A 27,611-nucleotide genomic window follows, 5' to 3' on the forward strand; every position below is an offset into this window, starting at 1 on the left:
TTACTGCTTTCTCCAGAAGGTAGGCAGAAATAACCAAGTTCTACATCCACAGTCACAGCAGTTTACAGAGCAGCCTAAATGACACTAAAAATCATCACCAATTTCAACAATATGGCAAGCTGTGAACTGCACTGATTGACAGACGGGCTCACATTCACTCTTCTTGACCTGGTAACTCTGGTAGAATGGCAAAAAGGTAAGCACTCCTTAAGTCACACAACCATGAGTTGCTAGAACGTGTAAGCAAGTAATTCCCTTCTATTCATACTGCTGCAGCTGTGAAAATTGCTCATATACTTGAAATTTAAAGCACTACACAGGTCTCAAGTTGAATGTCAAATTGACAGCCTCGATGTGAAACAAATTTCTAGGTGAGGAAAAAAAAAAATAAGTACCTGTCATGATAAGAACTCCTACTAACAACAGCAAAAACTAAGCACATGCTTTAAGTATTGGGAGGCATCACATGACTTTGATAAGAGAGAAAGTCTCCTGCATAAGCCTGTTGCTGAATGGTGAAAAACCTCTGTTGCCTAGCATGAAACTAGAGACTCATCACAGACCTAAAATAACATGTGAAACAATGTAAGGCAATATTTCTTTCAATATTGAAGTTATTCGTACCCTCCTCTGAGGGGTCCTTCATCTAAATATATTTCTGTATATATTTTACTCATCTTTAAGTAAATACATGAGCAACTTGCCTTGTCTCTGTGAGTCAGCTGTTGACTAATAACATCTTCACAAATGCTGGAAGATGGGACGAGGTTGTGCAGCTGGTAGAAAAGCTCCACACTCTTCTGATGATGCTGAGGAGTTCCATCACCCAGCTGGTCCCAAAGAGTTAAAGCTATATGCTTTGTACACGAAAAGAAAAAGTTGCAAGACACAAGTGAATGACTATCATGCCTTGTTCTGCTCCATGCAACAATGGGAGACATCACATCTGATGACACCCTGTGACCAAGAGGCAATCTGTAAAATGGTTCCTCTTGTATGAAGAGAAGGAAGTGTTCAGAAAACTGCAATAACTTACTACAAAAACAACTCCTGTTAAGGAGTCAGTACAGAAATAAATTTTCATTGAAATATAATTAACTACATAATATACCCTGCTGCTGATTATCTTTTGCAAAAGATTTCTTACAGGAATTACACAAATGCAAAAATTGTGTACATAGTCCTACACTATGCACATCTCAGTTTTATACCTTTGCTGATTAATGCTGCTATTCAATCAGGTTTTGTTTGTATCTTTAAAATATTCAATTAAGTAAGGAATGTCACACAAGTGGTCAGTAACAGAATTGCAGGAAAAAAACTTACTGTGTATTTCATTTAGATTCTAACACAAGGTTACAAATGTTATCAAAATATTCAGCAAGAAAATTTGGTTTAGCACATCAAGGATGGTAAAGGGGCCAAGACTTATTCTTCACCAGACAGAAAAAGTCTAAAGAAAACAGCAATGAGATACTGCATCTAACCTTGAAGAAGTCTGTCTTTTCAGCCATATATCTCAGATTGCCTTGAGTAAGAGGAGGTCTGATGACGACAGCCACTCTTCCCTGGTTAGGACTAAGAGGCTGAGCAGTTTCCACACTGTTCAGATTTTCTCCAGTGACAAGAGCAACAGATTGAGTCAATCCAACCAAGTCCATCACGAGGGAAATAGTAACACCCTGAACACTGAAATTGCTCGCCTGCTTGCAAGCATTCATTAAAGTCTGCAGCCACAGCGGAGGCTGTACTTGTTCACAGTCTGAAACAAAAAGCACAGATTATGCATTTATTTAACAATCTAAATATTATGGAATTTTCCTCTTGTATTCTATCATTATATGTGCAATTGTCCCTTCATATTTTAACCTATCCATTTAGAAAATGCAAGAGGAAGATACTTCCTAATGTATCTTAAAAATAATCCAATACAATACTGTATCACTTCAAACATTTAGTAATCAAAAATTAATAGAAAAATTTTAACAAGTAAGAGAAAAATTTTATGGAAATGCATTCAGATGATTTCCAGCTTCAGAAAAAACTGGACTTTTAGTAGTTAGCACATCCTTTCATTCACTTTTCTACTTCACAAAATTCTTCACCAGCAATCAGGAACCTGCAAAGGTTAATCCTCTTAACAGCCCTAGATAGTAGTCTGAAATAATTCTGTAATATATTTTATAGAGCCTAGGATAATATATTACACATATGCAGACTAATTTTAAATTGACAAAAACAGTTTTGCCTGGCAACATTTTAAAAACAGAAGTCTCTATTGGAGAGAAATTGATGGTTTGGTTCAGAGCTATGATCCATTAGACCATACTCTGTTTTCACTGTAGTTGGTTGCTTCCCCCTTTTTATTGTCCTCTCACTTTATCAAGGCATACTCTGGGTTGATACTGGAAGTGTCTTTCTCCAAAGTTCACAGTCAACTCTCCAAGTGAATATTGCATCCTTTTATTTTAGAGATACCAAACTAACTTCTCTTAAAACTTCAAAAGGACTCTATTGATCATGTTCCTAAAAAGACAAATACAACCAGAACCAGACACAAGTGAAGAAGTGTTATTTAATAGGCACAAATACAGCCCCCTTTTAGAATTAAGAGAAGAATGATGCAATTTCTAATTTATACCCACAGCTCCACTGGAGTCTAAATATACCTAACAATTCCATATTGTATTTTAAAGTGTACAGATATAACCATTGTTTTCAGCTTCACTCAATTCCCTTTTTAATTTCTTCAATTAAAGATAGCTGAGAAATTAAGCATACAGCAGAACTAAAGGACAATTATATTAAATATCAGATTAACTTGTCTCCTTCAAAAAAACAGACTGACCAGTGATTAAGAGCTATAGGATCACATCATTCCAAATTTAGGAACCCTTTAACAAACACAGCCTCTTCTGCAGTACAAAAGCCTCATATCAATAGATATGATAGTGTGAGAATTATGGAAACTACCTTCTTCCATTCTCTGTTCCAGTGCAATTCTCTGTTATGGGAAGTAGGCCCAGCACTATTCCCATCTGCCCTGACATTCTATACAACAGATATTTACATTTGAAACAAAATCCTTCCTGTTGGGTTTATCTACCTACAATTGATGCTTATTCCTCAAAGTTATATTGTTTAATAGACTGCAAATGATAACTCACCAATAGGAACGTTCAGATGATGAACAAGAAACACAAATCCAAGACATTTACCAAAAGTGAAAGGGATTCCTAGAAGCACTGCCCTCATACAAGGCACACAGTACTCAAGCTCTACAGGCTCTCTGCTCTACAGTGCACAAGGCAGTAAAAAGCAAGTGTCATGTGCACCAAAAAGTAATGAGCAAACAGCTGACATTTTAGTATTTGGACACAACATTCATTTGTAGGCTGTTTTGGAGAAATAAATAAATAAATGTCTAGCATTTTCAGGGTCATGCTATAAAAGCACAAATATTCTGAGATAGATATTTTATAAAAGGTACCAGATCTTTGGCACTGTCATGCTCATAATTAATAAACAGCTATAACCAAATTGCCTTCAACTGACAAACATTTTATATGTTTGGATGTTACAAAGTCAAATATACATTCTGCTCCTGCCTATAATGAAGACATAAACAACACATCTTAAAGACCACAGAAACAGAAGCAGTCATGTTAAATTAGCATGCTTGCTTCCAAAACCAAAAAAACTATCCAACTCCAAGCACTGATCACCACTTAGCCTTGCTTTAAAAATTGTAAATAAGAACAAAAAGCTGCAACTAGGAAGTTTCCTAGAAAAAAATAAAACCAGAGATGACTGCGACAGTAGACAAAATTAGTGTTACTATTTCCTGCATGTTCCAAGCATATCCACCATAAAAACATTCTAAGAAGTAACTCTCAGATTGCAGATCAGAAGTGGATCCAAAATTGGAACTGTAAATTGAAGACTCAACAAACTGTAAAAAGGATTGTTCATCCTAAAATGTCACAATTTACAGTAATCCATAACCGTCAGTGTTTTAATCACGTCTGTATCTGAATAGTTTCATACATCTGTGAACACATCCATATCTCACCAAAACTCACCACTTTTATTTTGTTTCTTAATGGAATTATAGAAGAATTTTTTGCAAGAACTGTGCCTTTCATAGGAGCAAAGTAGTATTAATTAAATTTCTTAGCTGGTATGATTTTTATTGGTCAGCAGCTTACAATTTCCATGTATTGCCAAAGTGAACAATGTGCACATCAATCCAAAGCTGATAAAAGGAAGCTAAAAACATATTTGATGTGAGCTGTGGCTATTGCAATATGACAAAGAAAACACTGTGGATCCATTCAGTAAAGAGGAAGACTCAACAATATAGATTCTACTCTCAGGCTTCAGTTTGCATAATTTATATTTTCCACCCCAATATTAATTACTGTCAAATTCCATGCCAGCAATATTCTTAAAAATCTATGAGAAAATAATTTATTTTCCAAACATAAACTAGTTGACATAGAAGAAAATAGATTACTGAGAGGAACAGCAAACAATAACACACATAAAACACGACAGTATTACATTAATTTTTTTGGCAGCAATTTAAAAATTATTATTTAAAAAACAAACAAATGAGAGTGCAGCTTACCAACTTCAGGCTTCCCAGGATGTAACTCTGAAGTGCGGTTTCCTTCAGCAATGTAAACGGGAAAGCTCGAACATTCAAGGTAGAGCTGACAAGCAGCAATAAAGGCAGGAAGGTATTCTTTTGGTGTTTTCTTCTTGGTTGTTTTCTTCACCTTAGCATCATCTTGTGATTCTCTGTCCCATTTTGTGCTCTGTCCTTGCGCTCTAGTGGGGTCTACCGGAAGCTCTGCCCCTAAGGGCTGAGACAAGGAATTACCCTGAATGATATAGAGGTTGATGAATCTGGTTAAAAACTGTTGGACATATTCCAGACAGCACTGCATTGCAGTCTTTTGGATTGTTTTCCCACTACGAGTTGCTGTCCCTTGTGTCATTATGGAAGGAGGCTGTACAATGGTCTCCTCAGAACCCACGGTTGATGCTGTCTCAGTCTCTGAGGATGTGCTACCAACAATAGGAATGCCAGGTGCACTGTGACCTTCATTCAGTGCTCTGTCAATGTCATCAGTTGTATCTGCCTGGTATTGTACAAACTCAGTGAATCCACTTTCTGATGATCGACTGCTTGGAGGATTTTCACCATCTTCAAACACATCATTAGGATTTTCAAGTGACACTGATGGCACCTGAGCAATATAAAAGTTTAATGACTGCTGAAAATAGGTTATTTAGGTCTTAGCAAAACAGTATTTATTAGTATCTTCATTTGAAAGCAACAATTTTATTCCAGAGTTTTAAATGTATTCATACATTTCATGCAAAATGATACTTGGTGTTTCTGTAAGCCTGCCAGACTAAGCTAACATTAAAAGAAAACTGTTTATCAAGAAAAATATTTAAATATTATTGGTTTTAACATTTTCTTCATATCATAATTATGTCTACTCTATGATGAAAGAGTGCTGAAATATATAGGCGTAAGTATTATTAATTTATACAGCATCATAAACCATCAAATACAAAGTTATAATTACAAAAAGATAGAAACTTCTCATTTAAAAACTACTAATCATTTGCAACTACAAAGAAAATAAATCATCTCCTCAAAATAAGAAAGAGAGGTTGCTGCAACAATAGCAGTTCTTCATGACTTTTATGTCTTAATTTCTTATAATTCAGAATATGCATAAATAGATGAATGGCTTTCACTCAGAAAAAGCACCCACAGTGGCTTTTTGCACTGCTCTAGCGCTCTACAGTCAGAGTAACTGGTAGTATAGTGTCTGTTTCCTGGTGAGAATGTGAGGTGGGGAAACAACTGGAATAGAAATGCATCAGTCAGGGGCCCTAAATGCAGGTGCCCACTTACTTCCAATCCTGCATTTTACCAGTGATGGCAGATTTTGCCTAATACCTAAGGCCCAGAATTTGTTTTGACTCTAATCACTACCTGTGTTAAATATAGAACTTGAACCTTATGTAATAATATGAAAAACTTTTTCATGAGTAAATAAAAACAGTGACATTATTATTTACAGTGAATAATGTCTTGCTTTACCAGAGATGGAATAAGAATGGAAATTTGAGATATTACCACAGAAAATGGTTAAAGTAATGTACTAGAAAGCTGGAAGAGACTATGTCTCTATTGTATTTTACAAAATACAATCTAAAAGTGATTAGAAGCATGGCAAATCATTTCACTATCTCTTAAGAGAAACCATGGCCATGTATGAGACAGTTGTAACTGGAAGCAGAAGGCCACTGAAGGTTCTAAGAGCAGTATCATTCAATTAAAACAGGCTTTATTAAAACAAACCAAAAAAAAAAGGCAACCAAAAAAAAACCCAAAACCCCAAAAGAACAAAACAAGACAGGTATCAATTAGCTAGAGAGAATAAGGATAGGATCCTGAATAAAGGATGCTGGAGTCTTAATTGACTATGGGAATGTGAGCCAGCAGTGGACTCCTTTGGTGAAGCACTGTCACTAAATCAAGGGAAGTAATTAGTCCCCTCTAAGCAGTTTTAGGTCCACAACCAGCGTATTGTATCCAATTTTATGCTCATTAGTACAAAGGAAACTCTGATATACTGAGTATGCCCAATGCAAAGTCACCACAGGTGCTCCTGAAGTAGAAGGAATTCTTAGAGAGTGGATTTACTTAGTTTAAAAGAATGCTAAAAGCTGTGGAGGGTGTGAAGATGGCTCTATTGCTCTCTGTGAGCTCTCATTAGGCAGCTGAAAAGATTTAGATATGTTTAGAAATCCACAGTGAAAGAACACAAGCAACCAACACAAGCAGCAGCAATGGAAATTCTGATTAAATAACAGTGCAAACAAACAAGCTGTACAGAGAAGTCACGGTAACTTCATCCTTGGAAATACTCAAAATTAAGACAAATATGATCCTGTGTGACATGACCTAGCTTTAAAGTAAAATCTAACTTTGAAATCAGCCCTGCTTTTAGCAGTGCCCTGCAACTGTCACTTCCAACCTAATTTATTCTATGATGTTCCTTAAGTTTTTTCAGCTGGAAAACAAGGATTTCAGGGCATGTCACTTAACATAGCCATGGCTGCATAGAACAAAGTGGACCAAGATAAAAGAGAAATAGCTGCTGGCTGGTTTATTTTATTTCTTTAATAAATTATTCTAAGAACTTAACAGTGACAGTTAAATACATGATGGGTATTAAACCAATGCACATAAATTAGGTGAGAGGAGAATTTACATATGTCTGATACGTAATCAAAATGGTGAATTCTTTTCAGTCCAGTTATTTTACTTCATGATACTCTTGAAGTGCTTTACAAACTTTAGTTGATTAGTTGTCTCTTAGGCCCTGATTCTGAAGTGATTTATACATGTATAATATTATATCTGGGTAAAAAACCCTAAGATTCAAGAAATTTTACCACAATTATGAGTTATTTTAATTACCCAGGTTTCACAAATAATCAAAGACTTGTAGGGTGTTCAACAGAGGCTGTACAAAACCCATTTCTTTTTTCCACATAAGAAGCAATTTTGCAAGATGCTGCAAAACCTAATCAGTTACCTTTTTATTTTCCCATTCTTTGATGGAGCTGCTCTGTCCAGTAGGAAGCTGCAGGATACCATCTGTACCAGCAGAGAGTAATGGAGGCTGAACCTTACTAAGGATCTTTGAGCAGAGTCTGAGAGAATCAGTAAGCTCAGACAAGTGCAAAGTATGAAGATGGCTTGTCAATGCAGAAATCATCCTGAGCAACAGCTGAGGCAAGTGTTCAGTCTGTATTTCAATGTAAGTCTCCTAGTAATAGGAGTAGCAAAGTAATAATAAAAACTTGTTAATTGTCACACCAAATTCCATCCTGAAATTTATTCTCTATAACAGAGCTACCTATCATTTGCTTAACTCTGTTCTAAACATACTGAACACGGAAAAAGGAAAATTAATATCTTAATATCCAAGAATAAGAAATACATGCTTTACTAAAAAATATTTATAAAATTAACTTTAAAATTGGGTAACAAACAAATAGAAATATATATAGCTCTTTTTCAAACTAGCACATATTGTTCATTATACAACAAATACATTTAAAACATCATAAGAAGGCTGAAGAATGCTACTATTACTTTATTAATCTTAAGATAAAAGTTTAAGAATGAAACATAAACAAGTAAAGAGCTAAAGGAAGAACAGGCTGATTGCCATACCTGACACAGCACTCTCATACTTCTAGTAGGCTTTGAAATGAGAAAGCAAAGAATTGAGGAAAGACAGCTATAGAAAAAACAGTTCCAACAGTCTTTGCTACATTAAGCAATGACAACAGAAAAAGAAGCTACATCTTATCATGACATTTAAAAGATCCTTAAAAGAAAGCTGCACATTTAAACTAGCATATCAAACTACATAAGACTATGCCTGCAATGAATACACAGAAAATAAAATGAGGACAGACTAAAATTTTCAGGTATAAGCATCATAAACCCATTTGAGTTATGTCTCACCAGTCTATCAAGAATCATACAATGAACCAAAAACTTATTTTAATGTCAATTTATGTCAATATATTTTCAAGAAAAGCAATTAATAAAGTATATACAGTATTTCTGCAGACCATAAATATACAGAATCCCAATGTTAGTAATGGATAAAGGAATTCTTACCAAAGAAACAATATCCAACAAAAAATCCACTAACAAGCAGAAATTTGTCAGAGGTAACTCAGGTTGCTCACTATCACCTCCAGGCCCAGTTTGAAGTCTGGCATGTAAAGTCCTCCTGCAAAATTCAAATGGAGTTTCACAATATTTTTCCTTCCCCTTACATTGACCATATTTCTGTAACTTAATGCAAAGCTGTATATATTGGGGGATAATCACTATAAACCAATAAGCAATTTCTCATTTTACTGTTAAGTACTTTATTTGGCCCCACGCCATCCTTTCAGAAAAAGCAGTAACCAATCATTTGGTGTAAAACAAACAGTCTTCATTTGTTAAATAAGGAAATTCACGCTACAGAAAATTGAGCATGGAAGACAAAAACTTAAATAATACAGCTAATGATGCAGAAAAAATCAAAACAAAAAAAATCTCCAGATTTCATTTATTTATGATGCAATTTTGTATACATGTTGACAGTAACACTACTTATATGTAGTGAAATACTCACCTGCATGTTACCTGACTGTAGATGACTATCCTTATGTTAGCAATTCAGCCCAACACACAAAAATCAAGTCACAGACATCTAGATCAACCTCTCACACTGAGCAGGACTGCTAAAAACACTAGATAAATTTGTCCACAGTTTTGTCTAGCAGAGTTCTGGAAATCTCACAAGAAAGTTCCACAGCCTTCCTGGCTTCCACTGTTCCACCTCTTCCACTGCTGCACATGTCCTTAGCAAAGCTTTTCTCAAAGTCCAACCTGACCACTTGAGTGAGCACTTGTTGCTGTCCTTTGTTTTCCATCAGCTGTTATAAAAAGTATAGCTGTATGAACTTTGCAAATGCCTTTCAGGAAGTCATAAGGTGCCATTCAATTTCCTTCTTTGCCAGGCTAAACCAAACTCACCTACCTCAACCTTCAATGCAGTGTCCTATAACTGACCAGCTTAGCAGTTTCTCTACCAGAGTCTCTTCAGTTTCTCAACACTTCTCCTCAGGTGGCATGTCCAAAGCTGGACACAATATTCCACGTCTGTCCTTAGAAACACTAAGTGAAAGGAAAAATAACTTCCTTTCACCTGCTGCCCATGGTCCTCACAATGTAGCCCAAGACACACACACAGTTAGCACACTGTTGGCTCATAGACAAATTCATGTCCAAGTATCTTAATATTTTATCAAGGAATTCCATAAGCAATGGAAAAAAAAATTCTACTAATTTCATTTGACATCTCTACATCATCTACCCCTTGCCACAGCAAAAACCTCTGTTCTTCTGTGGTCCCTTCATTCCCTTCCCTCCTGTTAATATTTTCAACTTTCCCTGATGTATGGTTTGCTATTTTCTCCTGTAGCCCTGCTTGTCATTTTCTCCTGTAGCCCTGCACAGAATCCCCACCCTTCTTTTTCCCTAAAAGAGCAGTACAAATGATGACACATCAAGTGTCTGGCAAATCTGTCAATTTTACCAAAAGTGATTTGTACAATGAGTAATCCTGTACTGGCCAGACAGAACAAGAACTAGCTTTGAGGTCACTCTGGGGTCTCTCCTTCAGTAGAGGGGCTAATTCTGTCTCTTGATTTAACCCAGACACTGAGTTTATGAGAACTCATGTTGCTAATACCCATAATCACTTCTGATGAAAATTGGCCAAAATGTTGAAATTATAGGGATGGGAGGAAAAAAATACTTACAGGCTTAATGATCTCATGAGACTGACTTCTTTGAAGAAAAAAGTATACAAAACAAAAATTAACTTCAACTTCACCCATACAGAGATTAAATATTATCACCTACCTACAACACTCTTCAAACCAACGAGCAATGTAATCCCACATATAATAAGGCTCAAAGGAATTGAAAAGAAGATTGGCAGTTTTAATCAATTCTGCTGTTTTCTTGTTTTCTCTCAGTTTGCTGAAAGAAAATAGAAAGAACATTTCATATTTTTATACTTATTTTTCAAGTTATATAACTCCACATCACTGGGAGTTTACCCACTGTCAAGTAACACTACAAATGATCCTCCTCCCATCCCTACAAGTAGCTGTTGCTCAAGGGCTCAGGATATTGGCAGGCTGCTCATACCAATGTCTTTTCACAGTTGCTAGGTTTCTCCTCTTTCTTTAATATTTATCTTTTAAACACATTTTTAGTATATCTGTTTTTACCATAATTGTTCTTACAGTTGTTTCCTACCCTCTCCAGCTTTGAACACCCCTGTCCTCTCCACGTTTCAAAATATTAAATAAAAATCTTCAAACTCTAAATCCCACTCCCTGGCTCTCTTGTAGCAGTCCTAATTTTTCTACTACAAGAAAACTCAATCTATTTTGTTTTTGAAGAACACAGATATAAAGACTATCACAATCAATCAAACAAACATTTTTGTCATGGCTAAAGAATAAAAATTATGCTAAATATTAAAAAAAATTAAAATAATAAAGCAAATCACTTCACATCTTTGCACTGAACACAAATTGGAATTAATGTCAATAGCTCCTGTACCATGCAGAAAACATGCCACAGTCCTACAGGCTTCACAGTCATGGTTCCAGCAACAAAGATCTATTATTTAATACAAAATATGTTATAGTCATTATTTACCTGCTTAGCTGTGTGTGATCTTTGTTGAAAGATGGTTCTGTCTGAAGCTCCAGTTCTGCTTTGCACTGTGTATATAATGTTCGAAACACTTCAATCAACACATCCTCCAGGATGGCAGGGCCTAGGGAGAAATACCAGCAGTCACACTCTTGAATTATAGCATTGCCAACAGTCCACAGCTGAAAGCTATTGGAATCATTAGCTAGCTTTAGTCATTGAAACCACAACATTTCTTCTGGTTCAATCTCATAAACTACCTGAATGTCAGAAGGTTTGGTTTGTTTGCATTCCAGAAACACTGAGACAACTGTAGTGCCTGGGAGTACACAAAGCACAAGCCCCATGTTCAATGTGTGTACAATGGCAGCTGGTGCAAACACACCAGTGCAAAAGCTGTGCAGTCACAGCAGGACACATCATGTTCCAGCCAACGCATCCTTTTTACTAGCCCAGCTCAGTAACATGTAAATGGACTTCATGGATTCTTAATCAGAGGTGCCTTTCAGTCAAAACACTTTGAAATACTCATCCCTAAGCTATCTCATACTGTTAGCATATGGACAACACACTCAAATATCTAAATGCAAATACAAGATAAAATCTTTTGAGCATCATCCTTCTTTTTAATTTGAGACAGTTTTTTTTTAGCTCAGGATATAGTCTGCTTCTTTTGGAAGTATTTTTGAAAGTGTGCAAATTACAGCACAGAAAGCCAACTGCAGCCAGGGCTGCATTGAAAAAAATGTGGCCAGCAAGCCAAATGAGGTGATTATGACCTTCTACTCTGCTCTTGTGAAACCCCACCTGGAGTACTGCATCCATCTTTGGGATGCCCAACATAGAAACATGACCTGCTGGACCAAATCCAGAGGAGGACCACAAAGATACCAAGTGGGCTGGAACATCTCTCATGAAGACAGGCTGAGATAATTTGGATTGCTCAGCTTGGAGAAAAGAAGGCTTCAGAGAGACTTCATTGCAGCCTTTCAGTACTTAGATGGGGCTTATGAAAAAGAGGGAGAGAGACTTCTTATACAGGCAGATGGGAATAGGACAAGGGGGAACAGTTTTAGACTGAAAGAAGAGAGATTTAGATTGGATGCTAGGAAAAATTCTTTACCCAGAGGGTAATAAGGCATTGGAACAGGCTGCCAGAGAGGCCATGGATGCCCCATCCCTGGTAGTGTTCAAGGCCAGGTTGGATGGGGCTTTGAGCCACTTGGTCTAGTAGGAGGTTTCTCTGCCTGTGGCAGGGGCATTGGAACTGGATAATGTGTAAAGTCCCTTTCAATGCAGAACGTTCTATGATTCTATAAACAGCTCCTCCTTTGGATTTGAGCTAAATCTCAATTTTGAAGAAAAAAACCCCAAATTATTTTTAAAGGAATTTAAAAAGTAATTGTGCTTGAGATATCATTTTTATGTGCTTCCTAATCTCACTGAGCTGCCTTCAGTAAGAGTATGCTCACGGAGTTAAGCAAAAATCCTTTTAGATTATTCTATCTCATTTTGCTGAAAGAATGCTCAAAGCTTTGCTTCTGCATGAAATCTTAACATATACATTGCCTCTGAACATTTAGACTGATCCCTAGAAAACATAAATTACAAGGAAGATGGCAAATTTCTGACAGATATTTTGTTCCTTGTAGTTCTTCTGTCCTGATCAATTATTTTCTTTAATTATTGTATTTTTATGCTTTTATTATCCCACCCTCAAATCTGATAATGGATTAAAAAAACTATTTTGATTTTTTTCATTCACCTTCAAAACTGTATTCCAAAGAAAAAGGCAAGATATCCAAGTCTTAACTGTAAATATGTTTGTCCCATAGTTCTCAGCCCTTATCTGCTAAAGAGGGCATTTAAACACTTTAAATAGGGGAGGGAAAATTGAAAAGAAACACCAAAAAGAAATCCCAACAAACCACCCACTAAACCAAAAAAAAAAAGATTTGCTTCCTCTGCATAAGTTCTCTGAAAAAAAATTAACTGTTTCATTGTTAATGTCTATTCTCTCTGTGTGTATATTAAAGAAAGAATAGGTTATTCCCAAAAGAAATAGCTGAGATTTATAATAGTAAAAGTCATTGTTTGATGAAAGAAATAAAAAAGATCCAATCTGCACATCTTCCAACATGCACTTAGTTCTCTCTATGACTTTGACTTACTGTTTCCTGTGTAGAAAGTAGAAGAAATGGCATTTGGTAAAAGGTAAATCTGATGAATGCATTAAATTAAATAGAAAACATAGATACAGCTTGGAAGATCTAAGAAATCTGGGTAACCTGACAGTACTAAGCATATAATTTATTCAATTTGATAAAAAAGAGAAAAAATTTCAAAGCAGAATCACATGAAACAAATTAAAAGAGTAAATGAAAATTACCCAGTTCAGGCTTATCCAGCAAACTGATAAGAATTCGAAAAGGCTTTAAGTCTTGCATTAATGTGCTTTCTTCTCCCTGTCCATTAACTTGCAATATTCCAACCATTGCCTACAAAGAGCAAAAACATATCAGGAAAATAATAAGAAAGATAGAAAGTAATAAAAGCTGCACATAAAGGGAAAATTCTCAGTAGTGGAGACCACTATTTCATCTCACTGCAGCTCAGTCTCCCATTATTAAGTTCTCTCAACTTTGCCTTTGAGAACATTTCTGCGGAAAAGAACTTGGTAACTTGCATTTATTTAAAATCAAAATAGAGTACTATAGGCTGGTAATTCAATATTTCTTAAGAATAAAACAGAATACATGAGCATTAATGAACAAATTATTTGAGAAGATAAAGTAGGTAGATATTAAGGGCTTAATAAAACACCATCCTCCTATGATATACTCATTCATGAGGATGAATACTTTCTTGACTAAATAGCAATAACAACTTTGAAATAAATGGGAAGACTGAGTTTCTATACCAAAGCAGGTTAGGGAATGAGCTGCAGAATTAAAAAAAAGCCCCATGAGATGATGACAGATTTTGCTTAGCTTTCTGCCTGGCTGACTTGACTGTCTGAGATAGTTTGTTTCTTTTACAGTTTCAAAAAAAAAGGACAAAGAAGAAAAAAAAAGAGAGATAAGAAATAGCCATGAAAACCAGTTTGGCCTTGCTATCTGCTACAAACCAAGTATTATCAGCAAGTATCTTAAAAGTAAAATCTTCTGTCCTTTCATATGTCTTTAGAAGGCCAGAATTTTCAGTACATTGTATCTATTAATAAGATATGAGTTGACTGGATAAAACAGAACACAAAGAGACTGCTAGAGAATAAGGCAATAAAGAGCAATGATTTAAAAGTCTTTCAAGAGACAGCAAAAGGTTTTAGAAGCTATATGTCATTCGTATTATGTATAGGCAAGGCATATACAAAATACATTCTGATGTCCATACTCTTCAGACAGAAAAGCTTTATTGACACTGATTAAGTTTGAAAGATGCACAGATTTAAAAAGACCTTAACTATTAACCATGCCTAAATGTCGCTGAAAGCTCACCATGGTTTTTTTATATAAGGTACAGGTGAAACTGTATCTCATTCAGGCCTCTCCTTTACATTTGAGTAATTTCTGAATCATCTGCTAAGGAAGGCAGAAGGGTGATAAGCGAACAGTGAGAGAGTGCCAACAAGGTCCTTGCTGCTGGAATACTGGAATTCTGAGGGCTCTTCCTCATCAGTAGAACAGCAGATCTCACAACTTTCAGATAAAATTGAAGGTGCTAGCTCTGTGCTGGGTGTCAGCGTTGAACCGGGATGAGCTGAATATTCTTGTCAGCTACTACTGTTAGAATTGCCACTGCCATTCCCATACACAGCATCACAGCTCTGACTCAGAAAAATCCTGACCTTATCAATTTGCCTTAAAGATAAAATGTCTTCCTGACTTCAATATCAGACTCATAGAAGTTTAAAAGACATCTGTATTTCGATTACTGTGAGAAAAGCATCACAGTTCTTAGAACCAGTGATCTCAGCTCACATAGGAAGGCTTTAAGGGTAAACTAGTTTAACTGCCAATTTTCTCAACTATTCCTGGCTGCCAACAGAGAGCAGAAGATGCTCCCTTTTCCTAGGGGAGAGAAAGACCCTTTTAACACAGATTTTGAGTGCCATATGATAACTTTTTTCTGATTCCCAAGACACAGAGGAGTTTCCCATATCTACAGAAGAGAATTCTCCAATTCAGTTTCATGAAAGAACAGGCTCCAGTGTGCTGGGCTCATAATCAAGTAACATCCACGTATGCTTCATTCACTGTGAAAAAGGAGAGGGAGAAATCTAATATTTAGTCTGTTCATTCTGCTATTCTAGAGGTCCTCATTTTTCCACTGAGAATGTTTTGGAAGAATAGGAGACAAATATCACAAAAAGACAAGATTACATTGTCACATTGCATTGGCAAGTCAAAAGATAAAGTTACAGCAACTTTGATCAGGATCTGTTTATAAAAATATATGCCCCAAGAAAACTGCATAAATAAAACTGTATAGCTACCTGGACTAACATCTCCTTAGAGAAGGTGTTGAAATAGTAAGTGGCATGCTCCTCAGGATTGCTGTGCCTTGTACTTCTGGGTCCTACAAGGGCACCATTGTTATCAAAACCTTCAAGCAAACAAAAGACAAAGCAGATAAATATTTGCAGTTCAATAGAATACACTGCCAATTTCTTTAAACTAGAAATCAACACACTAGCACTGGTAACTTACCAGTATGAAGTCCAAGTCATGTTGGCAAGAAAAAGATGATTTATAGAGTTTAATAAGGGAAACTAAGTTATATTTTCACACAAGCAGTTTGCACACAAATAATTTTTTTATGCAATATTATCAACCAATTACATCTTGTACAATTGAAAAATGTCCACAAATGCTGCAAAACCCACAATCCTTAAAATACAGCCACAAGCTGTCACATAAAAATATTTCCATATTAATGAGAACACAAAATTCAGTGTTTAAGTATGCAGACAGAGATGATCACCAAAACACAGCAACGTGTTAGAAAGAATATTAGTCACATCACAAAAATAATTTTTTTTAGTTCAAAATTACACTAATGGGGTGGATCTTTGTATTGTAAGTTTCTTTTCTTTTCCCAGTAAGTTTTTAATTGCACAAAAAATAGGCTTAAGGAAGAAAAAAAAATCTATTGGTTAACAATGGTTAAGATAACATGATTTAAGGAGATGTACACAATTTCTATTCATAGAGAATGTTAATAGGTAACCTTTAGCTGTAAAACAACAAGAAGGAATAGCACACACCAGAATTAAATAATGCCATACAGAACAACAGAATTCAGACAGTCTTTCAACATAACTGATCTCCATCTGCAATGTCTTATATTAGGAATAGAATATCATGATAATAGAAAAGCAGCACAACATCCAAAGAAAAAAAATGCAAAAATCCAATATTGTCAGAAAGTTTGTCCAAGTATATAGCAAATAGATGAAGTAGCTGTTCACAACACAGGACATGGAAGTCACTGTAAAAGTATTCTCCAAAGTTGGATGACTTTCAGTGGAGACTATGTTCATGAAATAGCTGTATAAGAAGATTCTACAACTAAAAAAAGCAGCATGATATTTTAAATATATGAAATAACTTTTTCAATAATAGTGAAAGACATATCTAATCCATCACATTTAGATGAAACATGATTGCAGTGTTTAATCTAGAAACTATTTCTTCCCCAGATTTGAAAATGCAGGTATGGAGCATAACATTGCATTTCATTGTCTATCTTTAAAAGATTAATCCTTTACAAGTCAGTGACTTGAAGAATGATTAACCAAAGAAGGCAGGATTTTCTCATATTTAACTTCTAAACCACTACAGCAACAAAACCAAGCCCCTCATGCTGACACTGTTGCTGACTTTTTCCCTTCTCATAATTTCAGCTCTCTCTCAGGGCCCCTTGCTACTCACTTCCTTCCTCCCCAGTCACTACCCACAGGCTACCTGCCTCTAACATCATAACTATCAGCTGGGCAAGGTTCTGGGGAGCCCAAGAAGCACATATGTGCTTGCTGGTGAGCTGGGAAGTCAAAGAAGCTAACAGCAGACTGCAAAACATATCAAGTAGAGAAGCCACTTCATGTCTCTTCATTCAGTCTCCAGTTCCTGGGACACACTTAGGAACTTCCATGATTTTGACTTCTTTCAGAATGGGTTTAAAGAGTAACTGATCAGATTCATGTGACTACAGGCTTCATTTCCTTAAAATAACAAGGCTGAATAAGAGTAATTTTTTTCTAAAATTTTCTAATCACTGGTCTTCTAACTATTCTCTGAATGGTCAAGAGCCTTCTAATAGCTATAATTCTCTGCTACCCTCTTCTAATTATATGCTGGTTTCGTATACAAATTTAAATTTGTACTCTATTGATTTTCTGTCATTTGGTAGAATTGTATTCCAAATTACTCAATTTTTACTCCAGAAAGGTGTTGAGAAGTGATTGGTGATCTGTTAATTCAATCAGGCAAACATCTAATGAAGTTTGAAGTTTGCATACTGTAATACCAATGCTCTTCAGCATTCTTTTCTATCTTCCATACTGTTGTGCTCCAACTACCATTTACACTCTATAATGCCTATTCTCTGTTTACTTCAGCCTATGTTTTTAGAGAAAAAGTTTCAGAGTGCCTACTTCCATGAGCCTACTACACCAGGCTCTACCCTTGAATATGGCCCATAATGCTGTTAGAGGAAAATGCATCAACAACTTATATGACAGGAATGAGTTCCAGGATGACATTCTTCATCTTCTATGTCCATAAAAAGTGCCTTTCTCTCTTATGAAAGAAATTGAGTATTTCATTTTTCCAAGATCCTTTCTACACAGCAGTGCAAACACTGATAAGGAAAATCCAGTCCATCCTCCACTTTTAGTGCCAATGGAATGAAATACAAACCTACCCAGGAGCCATGCATAAAGCCTTCGGTTGAGTGACATATCCCTGCGCAGCACTACGTGAAGGGCTGCTGACAAAATTCTGATCATGTCTGGACGCGTTGCCTGAAGAAGTTAGAAACAAAATTAAGTTTAACTATGAAAAGTAATGCTTTTTTCTATGTTAGCAGCTTAATGTTCATTAAAACCTAGCTAGTTTCAAGTTTTGACATTTCTGAATTCCGCACAGTACAAGAAAACACAATCTTGCTCTTAGAAAACCAAAATATGATTATTGTTTGGAGCAGATACTATATAATAACACACACCCTTTAAAAACAGCAAAAAGAACAGATTTGACTAACAGCTCCTTTTTATTACAAGACATTTCATTTTACTATGAGGCAAAAGCTTTGGAAGAAAATTCTTAAAATCCAGTTTAAAAAAAGTTAATGTACTTTTTCAGTTTCTTACTACTTTAAATGCTCGTGTAATTCTTAATATTGCAGAAATGTTGTATTGATAATTTCAACATTTCAGTACCTAAATAGAGACACTCCAAATACTCCTAGAGTAACTGATAAAAGTGAATTAAGTCCCTCCATAAGCAAGATCATAGCTTTTTCTTACATACAAGTGCAGGTTTTTCCTAATTTCTAACAAGATCAGAATCAGTCTTACATAAGTTTTCCTCTAGGAGTTACATAATTCATGGATCATTTAAAAACAGGACATAACTAACAATAAATGCAGTCCAAAAAAAATTATCTAGAAGTTGTAAGGTCTATCTCCCACTAATGCTAGGGCTAACCACTCACCCAAAACCAAAAATCATTTTCAATTCTCTAGTGCTCTGAATCTGTTGTGCTAAGAGGATTAACTTTTGCTTATTTTGAACACTGGGAATTGGAAACTTAGAAATGAATAAGTAATTTGCTTTCTCATCAAACTGGAGCAAATTAAAAGTTTCTGCATAGACTAAACATAATTCGTGCTTACATGCACAGAAGTTAACTTTAACTTCAAAGTTAACACATCAAGTTAAAAAGCAGAAGAGCAGAGATCATGACATGAGAATAGCCAAACCTATCAGAGAAACTCCTACATTTGACTCTTGCTGTAGCTTGGAGAAAATCATTAACAAAAACCAACCAAATACTGCTACTGACTTTAGAAGTGAAGTACATTTAGGAATTTGTCAATTCATCTCTCATGTTAATAACCTACCTGGCTCATGTGGAAAGGAAAACAAAAAAGGATAAGGTCCAATGTGCTCCTCTGTACTAAAACACTGGTATCTTGCACTGAAGTGCTTACTGCTTCCACCTGAAGTAATGGCAGACCCCCCCAGAATGGTTATTTATTATTTTAAGGAGGTAGATATAAGACAGCACTCAAAAATAAGAACAGTTATTTACAAACAATGATAAGTACTAAATCAAGTTATTTTAAATTTTGAGTAATGAAACAAGACAAAACAGGAAAATTAAAAGTTTCACCACTGAGGAAATATAAAATCAACAGATCCCCTAAATTATACAAACAGCTTTTGCTTCTGGTATACTACCAATGAATATCTTAAGTTTAAAAGACAAAATTATTCTCTATCTTTAAGAAAAAAAAGGAACCAAAAATTGCAACAAAATGCAACCACTTCTAGCTGAAGTCTGTAATAAATGGAAAGTTTTACACAAAACCTAAGCAGTTCTGATACATTAATTCAGCTTTGAAACACTCCTACCATGCACCAAAACATCAGTTTAACTGGAGCTATAATAAACGTGCATTTTTTCCCTTCAAAGGCCAGGTTCAAGAGAGAGAACACATTTAAATCCCCCCCCACAAAAAACATTACATAATAAGTAAGTAACTTCAATGTTGTTACTTACTTATTATAAGTTCATTGTTCCATTAAAACATTACCATTAATTCAATGTCACTGCCAATTATGTAGAGTTGATCCTCCATGGAAAGCTTCCTGTTCAGATGGGAGAGGACATAAGTGATGCCAGGCAAGCGCACGGCAGGGCTGGTGAGGAGGCTCCCCCAGAGAGCACTGTAGAATGCTGACTGATCCACAGCTGAAGCAACTTTCTCCAGCAGTGTGTTTGTCCTGCAGCAAAACCAAGTCAGCTGCATCAGGGCTTATATCACAGCTCTTGCCCCTGCCCCCATTTTTAAGAAGTATTAAAATTAATTGTTACAGGAAGGTTAAAACTTCCTTTTGGGAGTCCAAGAGAGGCCCAGGTATACACTGAACCTTATAATGCAGCCTGAACAGAGCAATCCAGCGAGCAAGCCTGTGGACCAATCTGGCTTGCAAAATGCTTTTGGCTTGCCCACAGCTTCTCTTTATATATTCCTTATGTACTCCTTATGTTCAAAGAGCCAAATACCTCCTTCATTTGCAGCTTAAAGCCAAGTGTTGCGACAGACAGAGGTTTCAGACAGACACCAGGAAAGCATAGCTGCTGAAGAAAAGAATAAAGCAGATGGCTTTTGCCCTCTCATTCCTTGCACTGAGTCCATCTGGTAATAGCAAGGCATAAAAATACCCTAATTCTTTGAGCACAAGCAATCCCTTCCCCTGCTCTCATTTCCTCCAACTCATGTGGCAGCACCTCTCTACCCTCTGGCAGGCCCCAGGAGGCAAGCTGGATAGACCTTGTTTCCTGCTGTAGTGATGCCAGCTACACTGTGTGTGTGTGTCTGCCTACACAGAAATAGAAAAAGACAGTGTTGAACTGCTCTTGACGTACAAGTTGTGAAAATTCAAGTTTCTGAAGTTGGAAACATCAAGATGTGAACAATTCCAAGAATTCCAAGTGATGGAGTGTAACTTCATCCTTTAATATGTTAAGATGCTACCTCAGTAGCCCAGATGCTGCAGCTATGTATTTCAACCCATATCAAGAGTCATAGAATTGTTGAAGTTGGAAAAGATCTTCAGGATCATTGAGTCCAACCCAACACTGCAAAATCCACCATTAAACCATGTCCCAAAGTGCCACATCTACATGGCTTTTAAATACCTCCAGGCATGGTGACTCCACTACTTCCCCAGGCAGCCTGTTGTGATGCTTGACAAACTTTTAAGTGAGGCAATTTTTCCAAACATCCAACCTAAACCTCGCCTGGAACAACCTAAAGCCCTTTTCTCTTGTTCTTTTTCTTGCTACCTGGGAGAAGAGACTGGCATATAACACTAACCTGCTGAATGCCAATTCCCTTTCCATAACTACTAGCAGGAACAACTAACAGTTCATTTGTCCTAATTAATGCTAAGAACCTCCTACCATACCATTCTGTTGCAATATGACAGCATCAAATGAAAAAGCAACCACTTTGAAAACAATAAAATCCACATACAAGTACATAGTGAAAAGTTACAGTAAACACCCCCAGATGAAGCATATCACCTTATTAACATAAGTATCCTTACCTTTCATAATACTCTGATCCCTCCTCTAACCCAGGCAGAATCCCAGTTAACAGTCCTTGCAGTCCTGGTTTCAATGTTTTCCCCAAAGGGAGGTAATAAATCTCATACAGACTCAATAATGTTGGCTTGACAGACATAGCAGCATTGGCAAGGAGTGGAAATAGTCCAGAACTGTGAAAAATAAATTTCACCTTCTTTAAAGAAGCTTCTCATATGACAATTTTATTTCTCTCTAAAGACTGCTATAGGCACATCCAGTATAGTTATTATAAGCATCAGATTTTTATCTTAGAATTGTGCTTAGGCATAGACAACCACACAATATGACTGACTTTGGATGGACAGGTTGGTACCCCAAGGCTTGTGAGTTTTATTACTATTGTGAGAACAAGCACTGAAGGCCTAGAGATTAATGTCTTTCACTAATAAAATAAATATGATAAACCAGAAGCATCTCTGCATAACAAAATGTTAATTTTGCCCACACTGAACCACATCACAATGAAAATTGTATTTAAAAATACATTTTCTTTGCACTTATTAAGAAAAAAAAAACAAGACTGGATAACAACAATTTGAGGAAATTCATAGAAATAATTTTCTGAAAGAAAAACCATGGTGTTTTATTTCAGCAAGTAACCTTGAGGTAACTGTTAAGTAGCATCAAAGTATATATCTACTTTGGAAATTTGGAAAATTTGGAAACTCAGTCTGAAAGCAGATTCTAAAACTAACAATAAACCCTATTTGCATTTCTGTTCATAACACAGCCTGTAAGGGCCTGAAAAAAGCTGGAAGTATGTTCTGAATTTACTTGAATGTGAGTGTAAGTTCACGAAAGTTATAAATGTGATCTCCTAAGAAGAAGTTACATAGATACTAAAATAATACTTGGTACTGCTACTAAATATCATAAATTATTACAAACTGTACCAATAATCAAATGCCTGTGAACACAACTTCAATTTTCAAAGTCATTGAGGACTCAGGTTAGAAGACCCTGACATATGAAGAAGAAAATCAAAGAACAGTAAAATGGGTAATTTTAAGGAAAGGGTCTTAAAATTTATACCTACAAATCTACTATTAAAAGAAATACCTATGTATACAGGGTATTGTCCATAACATAGGAAAAAAACCCTACAAAACTTGTTCCAAAATACAAAACTTTTGGTAAAAATGTTTTTTGCCTTTATCTGACTAGCAGAAATTGTCCTTAACCATTGTCAGTTGGCTTCTTTTTTCTACAGAAAATGTCTTTTTGTTCAATAAGCAGCACACTAACCCACAGTCATTCTTTGTAAGGCTATTACTCACACTTCAAGATCTGATGTTCAGACACTGGCATTCTGCTTTCATGACAAATACTGGAATCTTTGATAATGCCTTAATGTGAATGTCTGTCTTTGCCCTAGCAGCAGTAACAATAGCTTTTAGTTAGATTATACAAAGTAGCATTTTCCATTACCCTAGAACTTACTGTTAATGAGATCTTGCAGCTACTGAATCACTGTACAAGCACAAAATATGAGCTATGAGTTCACAGTGTCTTTTAAAGCATGTGGAAACAGAGAACTGAAACACTGTCATCCTCAATGTGATTATATATAAACATCATGACCATGCCAGACAGAAGAGCTGATGCTAAGGCATGCAATTTCTTTCCAAGCATTAATGCACAGTTTTTCTTCCAAAACAGAATTCCATTTTATCCTGCTATTTCTCAAACCAATGAAATTTTAATCTCTAGGGACAGGTAAAGATTAAGAAACGTGTGACAGTGTGCACACATCCCTCTATTCATTTTATAACAAATAAATTTATGTCTTGCCCACCCTACCCAACCCAAAATGTACACCTCATCATGGAGGTCTAGGAATCAGTATATGCTGACTAAACTTAACTTTTCAAGGTTATCCTTCCTTTTCATTATCATCAGTTCCAGAGACCGAGAAAAAGTTTGTACTCGCCCCCCATGCTAACAAAACAAAACCTTTCTGTTCTGTTAATTTGATAATACAGTTTTTTTGCAACAAACTATATTCAGATTCTTTTCCAACAACACTTAAAATAGTAAAATGTAATGTTAATACAATGAGGTGCTAACTTTTCAGTTACTATACATATGGTACATAGAGGCAGAACACTTCATTTCAATGAAAAAATAATAAATTCCAGGTTTTCTTGCACTAAATCAGTTCCCAACAAAAATTTAGGTGATCTTTTTCTCTTCTGTTATACAATATTGAGAAGAAAAATACTAGACAAGCACCAATAACATGAGGGAAAGAAATTGCTTCTGATTGATTCTTGCTATATAATAAAGTAATACTGCGAATATAAAATGCAGGAAAACAAAAGGATCTTGATGACGCATTTGGAATGGAGTTGTTTAAAATACTGTACCTGTAGAGGAACAGATCTTTGGCCAGGCGCTTGGGTCCAATGATTTTAAAGATGATCTCATATGTTTCAAGTGCCTTGCGATGAACCCCTCCCGGCAGAGCTGGATGCAGGCATTGTGCCAAGCGCTTGCCAATCGTCAGCTTTTTGGGTACTACCTGGTACTTGGCGTTGTTCTGTAGCACCTGGTAAACCAGCACAAAAAGAGAAAAACAGCACAAAAGATGTTAAACATCAAATGCACATTTTATAAAGGAGTTCCTGGACGTGTTTCATAAGTCACCACACAAATCTAGGTTACAAGAAAAAAAGCCAAGGCCATTAAAATTTACCATGGAGCTTTTTCTTTGCCATGCTTTTCACTTATACACTCATTACAGGTAATATCACCAAGGCAACTTTGCTTGTAATGGGCTTCTTGCCTACAGCTTGTCCATTTGTCATTTACTCATCCATTTGAGGACAAAAATTGCTATTTCCATTTCATAAAATCCATTATCACTAGCTCAAAGAGGACTAATAAACTGTGGGTCATGAGCCTGGGATATCTTTAAAGAGTGTGATCACATACAAAACTTTACTACTGTCTGAAACTATGCAATCACTTCAGGACTGGAGAACAAAGTTGCTTTTACATATTTTGATTTTTTTTCTCTATATCATAGCCTTCACATTGCACGAATATGCAGCAAGAACTGCTACAATCAAAAAAAAAGAAAGAAACGAGATTTTATGCAAAATAATGATCCAACTTCCAACTATAGTGTCATTTTCCTGAGTGAGGCTGCCTAGAAACACATACAACTGACTACAACAAGATTTTTATGAATATCATGATCTGTACACATTTGTGAAGTGCTATTAAAGATTACAATGATATTGTAAATTAAATTAGCTGTTAAAATTAACTGTTAAAATGAATCAGAACAATAGCATTCTCTGGTCCATGAATGATATGAGCCTCATTTTAAAACTTATGCTTCCTAAAACTACTGCTGACATCTATATCAGTTACTATTTTTCACATTATTTCTGTAATATTGAACAATATTAGAAATAAATATTACTAATAAAAGAGATGTTGCATTTATTTCCACTAGAAATGTAAATAACTTCTCCCTTTAGTTCCAATTACAAAGGGTTCAACCCTAGAAAGAAAAGTGTTTGATTTGTTTGCTCCTTGCACACACCCAACATTTGGCTCAGAGCACTGAAATATTTGCAGGAGATGGCTGGAACCTCACATTTCTGTACTGTTACACCAGAACCTTTTGCAATTCCTGAGTCTTTTTAAGAGCACTTGTCAAGCATACCTTGTTTAGCTTCCCAAGTGCTGATATTAAATCTGCCCATTCACTGGAATATTCAAAGTTCTTCAGTGCTTTGTCAACAGCGGCTACATAGTTCCTGTACTTGGAATCAGTCAGTAGCTCCAGCTCCTCCGTGTTCATCCTCCCACGGTGTCCCCACTAGAGACCAGCTTGCAATTCATGTACAGACATTACCTAGTCAAAAGTTAAAAGGAAAAAGCCCTGAAATGATTGTTAAAATATGTATAAGCAGCACTACATTTTCCTCAAAGACATTAAAAAAATTTGAAATCAGGTTACAACAAATCATAAACAAAAGCTAACACATTGTAAACAAATATTAACAAATATTTAACACATATTCAACATCAAGTCCTACTAAAAAACCCAAACAAATAATAAGAAACCAAAACATCTCAAGCCAAACAAAAAATCCCTAGAAAAAGAATGCATTTTCTCTCCCAAAAAGCACTGTTTGTTCTAAACAATGCAACAAAGTGATTTTTCATTTTCTTTTTTACTTTCTCTGGGTCCATCACCAGAAACCCCCACCTTACAACAAACCAGCTTTTCTGCAAACAGAAGACACCAATCCTTCTGAATCACTTCCAAGCAGAAAACAAAACTGAAGGATACATACAATAGTTACACACTATTCAAGAGGACTTCTGTGCATCAACACTTCCTTTTAGAAGATGTGCTATTCTAATCCAGCGATGCAACCCTACTTTGTTTTCATATTATTGTCATCCAGGCACAACAAAAGTACATGTTTACCAGTGTTCTGTAATCATAGGCTTTTGCAATTTGCCCAATATATTTTCGTTGTGTGGTAGTCTACACCAAGTAATTAAGATATTTTAGTTCCAGAAACACCACCCTGTACTTTTATAGGTCATAGACTAGTTTTTTTTTAATAGCAGAGGTTCATTAACCTTCAAAAGAAAAGAGTTTTTAAGGCTACGTTTACCCCAAGCAAATACAACTCAGCGAGAAATGCTATTGCAGCACATCTGTGAAAAAGGCAGATTTGGTGCCCCTTTTCATGGAGGTGTTATTGTGGGAAACTTTTTGAGATCTCTTTTGTACTTGGCTTTAGAAGAGACTTCACACTCAGCAGATGCTGTTCTCTTCTGTCTTGATTAAAGGGAAATGGGAAAAAAATCGTGTGCAGCAGTGCAGGCTGAAGCATGACTGAAAAACCAAACAAACTATGGAACACGTATAAAGAAGTAGTATTCATCAGACTGTCTTCTGGGTATGGTAAGGAAAGTTGCAAGAACAGAGAAAAACGAGAAAGTAGCAGACAAAATTAAAAGAGCTGGATGGAAGGAGTGAATGAAAAGGCAAAAAAATTATAAGGTTGCTACACTCTTGATTCTGATGGCAGAGTAATAATGACAAACTGTCTCCAAGACAAAACAGAAACGCAAACCATTATTTAAAAAACACATTGAGTGTCAAATTGATAGATCTCACAATACCTCACTAGCATAAAGCACTTAGATACTGCTTTTAATTAAAAAAAAAAAAAAAAAGAAAAACAAGCCCTTTTCACATGGTTTCATGTTATAATAACCACTTCTGAATTAAATCCTAAAAAAGATCAGGTTTGTTCTGGAAAACCTGTAAAATGCCAACAGATTTTTCAGAGAGACAGCTGCACAACCACCAAAGCCTGATCTCCAAAAGTGAAATAAAGTATTAACACTGAAAAAAGAAGAAAGAACCAACATATAAAAGCAGCACAATTCAAATTTTTACAGGCACAGTGGAGGGGGAAAGAACTTGACACAGTAAATAATTCTTTTAGAGTGAAGAATGCATCAGAATCCTTTTTATCCAGCTAAAGCATAAATGCAACCACTTATGGCTGAGTGGGAGACAAGGCTCTATCTTCCTCAAGTGCTTGAAAGACCTGAGAGCTGAGAGTGGCCTGATAAAGGATTATCAAAGGTTAAACAAACCAGGTAGAGCACAGGGATAAACAGGTAGCTTCCTTTCAGACTTAAAAACCAATCAGAACAATCCATTAATTTTGAAAACAACATACATTAACATCTTGATCTGAATAACTGTACTTTTAGACAAGTCTACTGCACACTGGCTGTGCAAATATAATCATTATGAAGTTTTGTATTGAAAAGAAAAAACACACTCTGTTTTCTTAGTACTCTACAGTTATGGTCTCATTTTTTTGTCTCAAAAATGTTGGGT

General features: G+C 35.9%; 1 protein-coding gene across 4 annotated transcripts in view; it reads right to left on the reverse strand.

Annotated features, from left to right (window-relative positions):
• Nucleotides 1-27,611, reverse strand: part of DOP1A (DOP1 leucine zipper like protein A) — a 61,096-nt gene that overhangs the window by 23,284 nt on the left and 10,201 nt on the right. For 2 of the 4 annotated variants that reach the window (XM_036379345.2, XM_054514179.1), the window contains 16 exons: nucleotides 25,398-25,589; nucleotides 24,088-24,269; nucleotides 21,682-21,852; nucleotides 20,163-20,352; nucleotides 19,467-19,565; nucleotides 18,266-18,365; nucleotides 15,837-15,919; nucleotides 13,731-13,839; nucleotides 11,345-11,465; nucleotides 10,535-10,654; nucleotides 8,732-8,846; nucleotides 8,276-8,305; nucleotides 7,632-7,865; nucleotides 4,631-5,255; nucleotides 1,488-1,762; nucleotides 705-857 (listed from right to left, as the gene is read on the reverse strand). In XM_036379345.2, coding sequence (XP_036235238.1) covers nucleotides 705-857; nucleotides 1,488-1,762; nucleotides 4,631-5,255; nucleotides 7,632-7,865; nucleotides 8,276-8,305; nucleotides 8,732-8,846; nucleotides 10,535-10,654; nucleotides 11,345-11,465; nucleotides 13,731-13,839; nucleotides 15,837-15,919; nucleotides 18,266-18,365; nucleotides 19,467-19,565; nucleotides 20,163-20,352; nucleotides 21,682-21,852; nucleotides 24,088-24,269; nucleotides 25,398-25,535 — 2,745 coding nt within the window. In that variant the 5' untranslated portion in view covers nucleotides 25,536-25,589. Of the gene's footprint in view, nucleotides 1-704; nucleotides 858-1,487; nucleotides 1,763-4,630; nucleotides 5,256-7,631; nucleotides 7,866-8,275; nucleotides 8,306-8,731; nucleotides 8,847-10,534; nucleotides 10,655-11,344; nucleotides 11,466-13,730; nucleotides 13,840-15,836; nucleotides 15,947-18,265; nucleotides 18,366-19,466; nucleotides 19,566-20,162; nucleotides 20,353-21,681; nucleotides 21,853-24,087; nucleotides 24,270-25,397; nucleotides 25,590-27,611 lie in introns of those variants that run through there. The other 2 variants (XM_036379342.2, XM_054514180.1) reach the window with 1 other exon arrangement.

This window comes from Molothrus ater, chromosome 3, assembly GCF_012460135.2.
Source record: "Molothrus ater isolate BHLD 08-10-18 breed brown headed cowbird chromosome 3, BPBGC_Mater_1.1, whole genome shotgun sequence".
In the NCBI taxonomy this organism is placed as follows: Eukaryota; Metazoa; Chordata; class Aves; order Passeriformes; family Icteridae; genus Molothrus; species Molothrus ater.